General features: G+C 38.0%; 1 protein-coding gene across 1 annotated transcript in view; it reads left to right on the top strand.

Moving 5' to 3' along the window:
• IFNGR1 (interferon gamma receptor 1) overlaps window positions 1–11,419 on the top strand; it is a 482,099-nt gene extending 470,680 nt beyond the window's left edge. The window contains exon 7 of the mRNA XM_053712170.1: window positions 11,416–11,419. Within this exon, the coding sequence (XP_053568145.1) occupies window positions 11,416–11,419 (4 nt within the window). The remainder of the gene's footprint in view (window positions 1–11,415) is intronic.
• Window positions 11,420–12,229: the final 810 nt, after the last annotated feature.

The following is a 12,229-nucleotide window of genomic DNA, read 5'->3' as shown; positions in this document are numbered from 1 at the left end:
TTACAAAGATTCTGAACATCTCCTCAAGCACCTCACCACTGACCCCATTGGTCAATAATCCCAGCTTACCAATACCACTGGCCCCGACTTCAAATCCTTTCACCACGTTATCTGATATACCCAAATGCTATGATGTTTTACAAAACAAGAAAATAAAGCCCAAGGTGGAATTGTCGGATTGCTTTGGTGAGATATTCTGTCACTGGTTTAGATACCACCAGATTACACACTACATTAATAATCATGTAGAAAAAGGTAATATACTTCGGTCTCTTACACCTTTCGAAACACTCTGCCACACAAACTCTTCTAAAAAGGGCACCTTATCTTTAACATATAAATTACTATTGCAACACCACTCTGGGAAGCTACCGACTTATACAAGTAAATGGGATATGGAATTGCAAAATCACCCTACACATGAGGACTGGAAGCACATTTTTCAAAACCTAAACAGATTCTCTTCATCAGTGCAAACGCAGGAGATGAACATCAAACTTCAATGTCGGTGGTACCTCACACCATCTAGATTATCCACGATATTTAAAAATACAACAGCGGAATGCTGGAGAAACTGTGGGAGCATAGGCACATTTACACATGTATGGTGGGACTGTCCCCTCATGACCCCATTCTGGGTTAATATCATAGGTGAAATTAAAAAGGCCATAGGAATCACTGTCATTTGACCCAGTTGTACTCCTATTTAATAAATTCCCTAAAGTGTAAAGTGCATTGCAGACTCAGACTACAACTATTATATATTATGGTTAATAGTGCAAAAAGGTTGATACCTCAAAACTGGACGAAATCCAGGCCCCCCACTATGGAGAAATGGAGAGAGGTAGTGTCCTCTACAATACTACTAGAAAAGTACCACTTTGTTATTTCCCAAAGACTTGATGACTACTTATCCATTTCTTTTCTATGGGAGGAATACTCTATATTATATAACACAAAACACATTAATAGGCAACGCACATAGTCTGTTAGTTTTTATTGATAATTATGTTAATTACAAGGAGCTAGCGGTGAAAGATTTCACCTTATTCATTTTTTCCGTCTATATCTCACATGAATGTGGCCCACTCTTTTTGACCAAATTTCTTTTGTTCCCCTTATGATTTGGTTTCCCCTACATTTCATTTTGTTTGATGTTGTAAAAACTGCTATATTACATTTGATGACTGTGAATAGGAAGTCTGTAATGTTTTGAATATCACTCAATAAAAAACTTTAAAAAAAAATAAAAAAAAAAGTTATTGAGCATATTCGTTCTCTTTTAAGGGAAGTTTTTTCACTTTGGGGATTGGAGAACTTAATCCTTCTTATATACCCTGTAATCGTTTAAATTCAGTGTTTAAAACGGTTATCAATCTCGCTGTGGTTTTTTTTCTATACCTGACGCTGTCTTTGATATGGTTGCTAAAGAATGGTCTAAACCATGTACAGCTTTGGGAAACGGTTCCCAAGGTCGATGGAGCCATTTCCACTCTTGTTAAACGTACTACTATTCATCTGGAAGACAGTACTTCTTTTAAAGAACATTTAGATTGAATACCTGAATCTCATCTAAGAAGGGCATATTTACATACTGGTTAAATTCTTAGACCAGCTGTATCTTTCGCTGATGTAGGTACTGCCTCTACTTTCTGGTTATCCAATCTTGCTCAGCAGTTATCTTTTGAATTCACTTCAACATTAAAACTGTCCTTAGCTATTCTTACCAGAAGAGCTTTATTGCTTAATTTATGGAATTCTGATATGTTATCTAAAACTAAATTACTATCTTTCTTTTCAAGGAAATAATCTCTTTTGGTTCCCAACTAGATTGTATTATTTCTACACGTACTGGAGATAAGGGAGTATTCCTTCCTCAAGACAAAATGTCTAAGGGGAAATTTTATAACCCCCAATCATTTTCGTTCCTTTCGTCAAAACCGAGATCAAAAAACTACTCCCTCCACTAAAGCCCCTGGCTCTAAGTGGAAAACTTCTTCAAATTGGAATAAATCCAAGCAATATAAGAAACTAAATTCAATCCCTAAGACACCATGAAAGTGTGGCTCCGATTCCAATTCTTCTGGTAGGGGGCAAGCTGAAATTTTTTCAAGCAATTTGTTCAGAATCTGTTCAAAATCCTTGGATTCAGAATATAATTTCTCAGAGGTATCGAATCGATCCAGAATAAGACCTGCTATGTGAAGGTTTTTTTCTCACCCATATTCCAAGACATTCATTAAAAGCTCAGGCTTTTCTGAAGTGTGTTTCAGATCTAGAAAATATGTGAGTGATTGTCCCAGTTCCTTTAAAGCAGGGATGGGGAACCTTGGCACTCCTGATGTTTCAGAACTACATTACCCATGATGCTTAGGCACTCTGAAGTCCAGTTGAGTATCATGGGATATGAAGTTCTGAAACATCTGGTTTGCTATGTTTCCCTATCCCTGCTTTAAAGGAACAAGGGCTGGGGTTTTATTCAAATCTTTTCATTGTGCCAAAAAAAGGAAAATTCATTCAGACCAATTTTGGATCTGAAAACTCTAAATAAAAAAAAAAAAATTGTGAGTTCCAACTTTCAATGGCTTTTGTTCAGCAAGGTCACTTTATGTCCACAATAGACATACAGTATGCTTACCTTCTTATCCCTTTCCATCCAGAAAATTATCAATTCCTGATGTTCTCTTTTCTGGAAAAGCATTATCAGTTTGTGGCTCTTCCATTTGGCCTAGCTACAGCTCCAAGAATATTTTCAAAGGTTCTCGGTGCCCTTCTATCTGTAATCTGAGTGCAGGTTATTGCGGTGTTTCCTTATTTGGACAATATATTGTTACTAGCTCAATCTTTTCCTTTAGCAGAATCTCACACCAAACAACTGCTGTTTCTTCAAGAACATGGTTGGAGGATCAATTTACTAAAAAGTTAATTGATACCTCAGACAAAGGTCATCTGTTTAGGTTTCCAGATAGATTAATTTTCCATGACTCTTTCCTTGACAGAAAAGAGACAAATGAAATTGGTTTCAGCTTGTCTAAACCTTCAGTCTCTATCATTCCTTTCAGTGGCTATGTGTATGAAAGTTCTAGGTCTCGTGATTTCAGCATCGGATGTGATACCTTTTGCTTGTTTTCATATGAGACCTCTTCAACTTTGCATGCTGCGCCAATGATGTGACAGCCTGATGAAATGGCGTGGCTTGCCAAGAAACGCGTTGCTGTGTTTTTATTATTAAACACTTTTTATACTACCGCTGTTTTATGGTGCTTTATTCAGGGAGGAGCCTGTACCCTATCATAAACTTGAGGCCATTGCAAGCCTGCGGACGTCCTGGTGTGGAATAGGTACGCTTGTGGTGTGTTGTCTGGGAACGTGAACGCGTATTGTTGGTGGGGAGTCAGCCAAGCGGCTCAAAAGTCTCGGCCTGCTTTGTTAGCACAATCGTGTGCTATACGCCAAGTGAGTGGGATTTTTACTGTTTTCCGTATATCTTTGCCCTAATGATATTGCTGCAGGAGACGCCTCTGTTTCCTCTCCTAAAATCATCTATCTTCTGCGAGTCTGTGTGACTGAGAGCTGCAAAAACATTTTGATCACCCATTTGGATACTTGTGGGACTGTGATTTGTCTTAACAGAGATATACAGGATATGTGTTTTCCTTTACATTGCCTTTATTTTATTGGTCCATTTTTTGCTAGCGTCCCCTTTTTATTTGTAGTGGATAGTATCCAATCTCATACTTTTGGTGCAAGGACTATACTCTGATATTCCTAGATCCCAAGACACAACTTTCTCTAACTTGGTGGTTAAACCACCACTTTAATCTTCAGTGATCTACTTTTGCTCGTCCTACCTGGTCTGTTATCACCACAGATTCAAGTCTGCAGCAGGTTGGGGAGCCATCTGGGGGTCTCTGACTGTACAAGGAGTTTGGAATCTTCGGGAGCCGAGGTTACCAATAAATATCTTGGCACTCCTGCTATTTTCAGGGCTCTTCAGGCTTGGCCTCTATTGAAGAACAAGCCTTATCTTCATTTTCAGAGAGAAAATATCACAACAGTGGCATATATCAATCACCAAGGGGGAATTTGAAGTTCCCTAGCCATGATAGAATTAGAATACTTTAACAGTTTAATTTGCAAGTGTTATTTGGACGTAGGAAAAACTCTCCATGATTGCATTGCTGCTCATTCCACTAGAGATGCTGCTACTTTGGTCTTTCATAATGAGGCTTCTGTTGATCAGATTTGTAAGGCAGCTACTTGGTCTCCTTTACATACTTTTTCTAAGTTGTATCACTTTGATGTGTATGCTTATCTGAGGCTGCTTTTGCCCCCATCTGCTTAGGTATTGATTCCCACACATGACTCGTTGCCTCTCACCATCTGATGAAAGTAACCATCATGAAAGAACTTAATTTATCAGGTAAAAACACGTTGTTTTGAGTCCACAAGTCCCACCCTTTTGTTTATTCAGGTGGCAGCAGTGCTTGATTTGCATTTTTTGCCCTGCTTTATCTTTCCTGCTTTATTTCCTCATCTACTTGGCTATATTTATGACTATGCTCTGGTGTTTTGTGGTCTTTTACCTCCTCCTAGTTGTCATTAGGGTATCATTAAAGAAATGTATTCGGTAAGTATTACTTTTTTTTTTTTTGTCCCAAGATTTTGATCATGGACATAAAGCAATTGATAGTGATGGTTTACCATTTAACTAAATGCCTTGCTGCAGTATTTGTGTCTTAACCAACATATAATCCATAGCTAATGACTTAAAGGGACAGTATACTGTAAAATAGTTTTTCCCTTAAAGTGTTTACATTTGCTTTTTCTTTCATGTAATTGGCAAGAGTCCATGAGCTAGTGACATATGGGATATACAATCCTACCAGGAGGGGCAAAGTTTCCCAAACCTCAAAATGCCTATAAATACACCCCTCACCACACCCACAATTCAGTTTTACAAACTTTGCCTCCTATGGAGGTGGTGAAGTAAGTTTGTGCTAAGATTTCTACGTTGATATGCGCTTCTCAGCATTGTTGAAGCCCGATTCCTCTGAGTACAGCGAATGTCAGAGGGACGTGAAGGGAGTATCACCTATTGAATACGATGATTTCTCTAACGGGGGTCTTTTTCATGGGTTCTCTGTTATCGGTCGTAGAGATTCATCTCCTACCTCCCTTTTCAGATCGACGATATACTCTCAATTTACCATTACCTCTACTAATAACTGTTTTAGTACTGGTTTGGCTATCTGCTATATGTGGATGGGTGTCTTTTGGTAAGTATGTTTTTATTACTTAAGACACTCTCAGCTATGGTTTGGCACTTTATGCAAATTATATAAAGTTCTAAATATATGTATTTTACTTATATTTGCCATGAGTCAGGTTCATGTATTTCCTTCTGCAGACTGTCAGTTTCATATTTGGGAATATAAACACTTTAAGAAATGTATTTCTTACCTGGGGTTTAGTCTTTTTTCAATTTGACTACTTTTTGCAATTGTGGGTGTTAGGCCCACGGGTGCGTCAAATGTTAGACTTTATTGCGTCATTTTTGGAGCAAACTTTTTTGGCGCGGAAAAATACGTTTTTGACGCAACTTCGTCATTTCCAGCGTCATACGTGACGCCGAGTCCTTTCTCACGGCGGCGTCATTAGTGACGCAAGTGTGTCATTTCCGGTCATTTTTGGCCCCAAAAAAGTTTACATTACGTTGTGCGTCATACTTGGCGCCAAATTTTCTTCATTATTTCAATACCCCATTGTTGTTTTTGCCTCCTGCTTTCTTTTCTATCAAGAGGCCTATGCTTTTGCATTTTTTCCCATTCCTGAAACTGTCATTTAAGGAAATAGATAATTTTGATTTATGTTGTTTTTTCTTTTACATTGATCAAGATGTCCCAATCTGATCCTGCCTCTGAAGTTTCTGCTGGAACATTGCTGCCTGACATCGGTTCTACCAAAGCTAAGTGCATTTGTTGTAAAATTGTAGAAATTATTCCACCGAATGTCATTTGTAATAGTTGTCATGATAAACTTTTACATGCAGATAGTGTTTCTATCAGTAATAGTACATTGCCAGTTGCAGTTCCTTCAACTACTAATGTGCATGATATACCTGTAAATTTTAAAGAATTTGTTTCTGATTCTATTATGAAGGCTTTGTCTGCATTTCCACCTTCTAATAAACGTAAAAGGTCTTTTAAAACTTCTCATTTAGCTGATGAAATTTCAAATGACCAACAACATAATAATTCATCCTCTTCTGATGAGGATCTATCTGAAACAGAAGATCCTTCCTCAGATATTGACACTGACAAATCTACTTATTTATTTAAAATAGAGTATATGCGTTCTTTATTAAAAGAAGTGTTAATTTCTTTGGATATTGAGGTAACCAGTCCTATTGACGTTCAGTCTAATAAACGTTTAAATGCTGTTTTTAAACCTCCTGTGGTTTCCCCAGGTGTTTTTCCCATTCCTGAGGCTATTTCTGATATGATTTCTAGGGAATGGAATAAGCCAGGTACTTCCTTTATTCCTTCTTCAAGGTTTAAGAGATTGTATCCTTTACCAGCAAAATCTATAGAGTTTTGGGAAAAGATACCCAAAGTTGATGGGGCTATTTCTACTCTTGCTAAATGTACCACTATTCCTATGGAAGATAGCACTTCCTTTAGGGATCCTTTAGATAGGAAACTTGAATCTTATCTAAGGAAGGCCTATTTATATTCAGGTCATCTTCTTAGACCTGCTATTTCTTTGGGTGATGTTGCGGCTGCATCAACTTTCTGGTTGGAAAATTTAGCGCAACATGAATTGGATTTTGACATATCTAGCATTGTTCGCTTACTGCAACATGCTAATCATTTTATTTGTGATGCCATTTTTGATATTATCAAAATTGATGTTGGATCCATGTCTTTAGCTGTATTGGCTAGAAGAGCTTTGTGGCTTAAATCTTGGAATGCTGATATGACATCTAAATCTAGATTACTATCTCTTTCTTTCCAATGTAATAATTTATTTGGTTCTCAGTTGGATTCTATTATTTCAACTATCACTGGAGGAAAAGGAGTTTTTTTGCCTCAGGATAAAAAAACCTAAGGGTAAATCTAAGGCTTCTAACCGTTTTCGTTCCTTTCGTCAGAATAAGGAACAAAAATTCAATCCTCCTTCCAAGGAATCTGCTTCCAGTTGGAAGCCTTCCTCAAATTGGAATAAATCCAAGCCATTTAGGAAACCAAAGTCTGCCCCTAAGTCCGCATGAAGGTGCGGCCCTCATTCCAGCTCATCTGGTAGGGGGCAGATTAAGGTTTTTCAAGGATTTTTGGATAAAATCTGTCCAAAATCATTGGATTCAGAGCATTGTCTCTCAAGGGTATCGAATAGGATTCAAAGTAAGACCTCCTGTGAGAAGATTTTTTCTCTCACGCATCCCTGTAAATCCAGTAAAAGCTCAGGCTTTTCTGAAGTGTGTTTCAGACCTGGAGTCTTCAGGGGTAATCATGCCAGTTCCTCCTCAGGAACAAGGTTTGGGGTTTTATTCAAACCTATTCATTGTACCAAAGAAAGAAAATTTGTTCAGACCAGTTCTGGATCTGAAAATTTTGAATCGTTATGTAAGAGTACCAACTTTCAAGATGGTGACTATAAGGACTATTCTGCCTTTTGTTCAGCAAGGACATTATATGTCCACAATAGACTTGCAGGATGCATACCTTCATATTCCGATTCATCCAGAACACTTTCAGTTTCTGAGATTCTCTTTTCTAGACAAGCACTACCAATTTGTTGCTCTTCCATTTGGCCTAGCAACAGCTCCAAGAATCTTTTCAAAGGTTCTGGATGCCCTACTATCTGTAATCAGAGAACAGGGTATTGCGGTGTTTCCTTATTTGGACGATATCTTTGTACTAGCTCAGTCTTTACATACTGCAGAATCTCACACGAATCAACCAGTGTTTCTTCGGAAACATGGTTGGAGGATCAATTTACCAAAAAGTTTCTTGATTCCTCAGACAAGGGTCACCTTTTTAGGCTTCCAGATAGATTCAGTGTCCATGACTCTTTCTCTAACAGACAAGAGACGTTTAAAATTTGTCCCAGCATGCCGGCTCCTTCAGTCTCAGTCATTCCCTTCAGTGGCTATGTGCATGGAAGTTTTAGGTCTCATGACTGCAGCATCGGGCGCAATCCCCTTTGCTCGTTTTCACATGAGACTTCTACAGCTTTGTATGCTGAATCAATGGTGCAGGGATTATACAAAGATATCACAATTAATATCCTTGAATCCCAATGTACGACACTCTCTGACATGGTGGATAGATCACCATTGTTTGGTTCAAGGGGCTTCTTTTGTTCGCCCAACCCTGGACTGTGATCACAACAGATGTGAGTCTTTCAGGTTGGGGAGCTGTTTGGGGATCTCTGACAGCACAAAGGGGTTTGGAAATCTCAAGAGGCGAGATTACCAATAAATATTTTAGAACTCCGTGCAATTCTCAGGGCTCTTCAGTTCTGGCCTCTGCTAAATAGAGAACCGTTCATTTGTTTTCAGACAGACAATATCACAACTGTGGCTTATGTCAATCATCAGGGTGGGACTCACAGTCCCCAAGCTATGAAAGAAGTATCTCGGATACTTGCCTGGGCGGAATCCAGCTCCTGTCTAATCTCTGCGGTGCATATCCCAGGCGTAGACAATTGGGAGGCAGGTTATCTCAGCCGCCAGACTTTACATCCAGGGGAGTGGTCTCTCCATCCAGATGTGTTTTCTCAGATTGTTCAGATGTGGGGGCTTCCAGAGAGAGATCTCATGGCCTCTCATCTAAACAAAAAACTTCCCAGATACCTGTCTAGGTCCAGGGATGTTCAGGCGGAAGCAGTGGATGCGCTGACACTTCCTTGGTGTTATCAACCTGCTTACATCTTCCCGCCTCTAGTTCTCCTTCCAAGAGTGATCTTCAAAATCATCATGGAACAGTCTTTTGTGTTGCTGGTGGCTCCAGCATGGCCACACAGGTTTTAGTATGCGGATCTGGTTCGGATGTCCAGTTGCCCGCCTTGGCCACTTCCGTTTCCGCCGGACCTACTATCTCAAGGTCCGTTTTTCCATCAGGATCTCAAATCATTAAATTTGAAGGTATAGAAATTGAACGCTTAGTTCTAAGTCATAGAGGTTTCTCTGACTCAGTGATTAATACTATGTTACAAGCTTGTAAATCTGTCTCTAGAAAGATTTATTATAGAGGAGACTTACATTTCATGGTGTTCTTCTCATAAATTCTCCTGGCATTCTTTTAGAATTCCTAGAATTTTACAGTTCCTTCAGGATGGTTTGGATAAGGGTTTGTCTGCAAGTTCCTTGAAAGGACAAATCTCTGCTCTTTCTGTTTTATTTCACAGAAAGATTGCTATACTTCCTGATATTCACTGTTTTGTACAGGCTTTAGTTCGTATTAAGCCTGTCATTAAATCATTTTCTCCTCCTTGGAATCTTAATTTGGTTCTGAAGGCTTTACAGGCTCCTCCATTTGAGCCTATGCATTCTTTGGACATTAAACTACTTTCCTGGAAAGTGTTGTTCCTTTTAGCTATTTCTTCTGCTAGAAGAGTTTCTGAGCTATCTGCTCTTTCTTGTGAGTCTCCTTTTCTTATTTTTCATCAGGATAAGGCAGTTTTGCGGACTTCTTTTCAATTTTTACCTAAGGTTGTGAATTCTAACATTAGTAGAGAAATTGTTGTCCCTTCCTTGTGTCCTAATCCTAAGAATTCTTTGGAGAGATCCTTACATTCTTTGGATGTGGTAAGAGCTTTGAAATATTATGTGGAAGCTACTAAAAATTTCAGGAAGACCTCCAGTTTATTTGTTTTATTTTCTGGTCCTAGGAAAGGTCAGAAAGCTTCTGCTATTTCCTTGGCTTCTTGGTTGAAACTTTTGATTCATCAAGCTTATTTGGAGTCGGGTCAAACCCCGCCTCAGAGAATTACAGCTCATTCTACTAGATCAGTCTCCACTTTGTGGGCTTTTCAGAATGAAGCTTCAGTTGATCAGATTTGCAAAGCAGCAACTTGGTCCTCTTTGCATACATTTACTAAATTCTACCATTTTGATGTATTTGCTTCTTCGGAAGCAGTTTTTGGTAGAAATGTTCTTCAGGCAGCTGTTTCAGTTTGATTCTTCTGCTTTTGATTTAAGTTTTTTTCTTTCAAAAGTGAAAATAACTTATTTTTTGGGTTGTGGATTATTTTTTCAGCGGAATATGGCTGTTTTTATTTTATTCCCTCCCTCTCTAGTGACTCTTGAGTGGAAGACTCCACATCTTGGGTATTGATATCCCATATGTCACTAGCTCATGGACTCTTGCCAATTACATGAAAGAAAACATAATTTATGTAAGAACTTACCTGATAAATTCATTTCTTTCATATTGGCAAGAGTCCATGAGGCCCACCCTTTTTATGGTGGTTATGATTTTTTGTATAAAGCACAATTATTTCCAAATTTCCTTTGTTGATGCTTTCTACTCCTTTCTTTATCACCCCACTGCTTGGCTATTCGTTAAACTTAATTGTGGGTGTTGTGAGGGGTGTATTTATAGGCATTTTGAGGTTTGGGAAACTTTGCACCTCCTGGTAGGATTGTATATCCCATATGTCACTAGCTCATGGACTCTTGCCAATATGAAAGAAATGAATTTATCAGGTAAGTTCTTACATAAATTGTTTTTTTTTTACTAACTGCAGAGTACAAAATGGATTAAAATTAGCTTTTTAAGTTTTTTTTGTGTATATTAAAGCTCTGATTTTGTGTCTTGAATCCACAACCTAATAAAATTGGTTGAGCTTGTAGGTATAATCAGATCTCATTACTCTATCACATTGTGCACATATACCTGCTTCTTTATCTTATATCTGTCCTTAAAACAATCACCAGTACTTGGAGAAAACAATGGAAAATCAACATTTTATTACCTTATCTCTGCTATATCCCACTGGGAGTGTAATTTCTTCTGCTGCTGTGTTTACAAAGCTTATCTATAGCTTGGACCTGCGGACACAAACTTTCAGAATAGGTGGGGATACTACATGCTAAATCAACTATTTCAAATGCCAATATAAGGGTAAAGGTGTTACTTGTAAACAATTTAATACACTCCAGCAGGTAAAGTGGATCATTGGAAACAAATTAATGGGGAGAACATTTTTGAGTAAACTGTCCCTTTAATACATTTCAGTATAAATTATACACTCTATATAATTATTTAGTCCTTTAAAGTTTCTGAACCTTAGCTGCTAGAATAATTTCAGTGTCTATAGATATTGAGTGATAAAAATAACCTGCAATTAAATTTAAGCATTGGTATCCTAGCTAATGATTTTCACTTCTATTATCCATCTTGTTTTTAGATGAATTTTGCAAGCGTATTTAAGTCACGTACTATGGGTAACGCTGAACAGAATTCAAAATATTGTATTATTTCCGCTATTTCCTCTGAAACCTCCCCGGATTCTAAATCTGAAGCTGAGCATCCACAGATGGAAGCTGCAGATCATTCTGGTTCCAGTAAATCAGATGGGTACCCTAAATACCAAATGTCAATGTCAGAAGAGCAGAAATCTGAAGTTAACAATGATTCAAGCTTTGATGATCTGCATAGCGGCAACAAAAATAGCGAATGTTTTCATACAAAAACTCAAGACTATAAGTGTTCTTTACATGACTCAGAATCATTACCTGAAAGTAGCACGGAAGAAGAATGTAGCATGGTTGCTAAACGTCCTGTCACCTCATATGGCTATGATAAGCCACAGGTTCCTCTTCATTTGGTTATAGAAATGAACAAAGTGTATGGTATCGACCAACATGCTTCTGATGAGTGTTAAAGGGATGTGAAACCTCATTTTTCTTTTGTGATTCAGACAGAGCATACAATTTAAGCAAGTTTCCAATTTACTTCTAGCAAATACCATGGTATTCTTTGACGAGATTCCTAGATAGGTGTCTGGAGCACTATTTGACATCTAATACTCTTGCAAATGCATAACATTCTAGCAAAACATGCTGCCATATAGTGCTCCAGAACGTGAACGCTCCTGAGCTTACCACTCTACTTTTGAAGAAAAGTTATAGAGAACAAAGAAAATTTGATAATATAAGTAAAATAGAAAGTTCATTAAAATTACATGCTCTATCTGTATCTTGAAAGAAAATTGTTGGGTT

The sequence above is a fragment of the Bombina bombina genome, chromosome 4 (assembly GCF_027579735.1).
Source record: "Bombina bombina isolate aBomBom1 chromosome 4, aBomBom1.pri, whole genome shotgun sequence".
NCBI lineage: Eukaryota > Metazoa > Chordata > Amphibia > Anura > Bombinatoridae > Bombina > Bombina bombina.
Note: the sequence above shows the minus strand (reverse complement) of the source record. Positions and strands in the feature narration are given on the sequence as shown.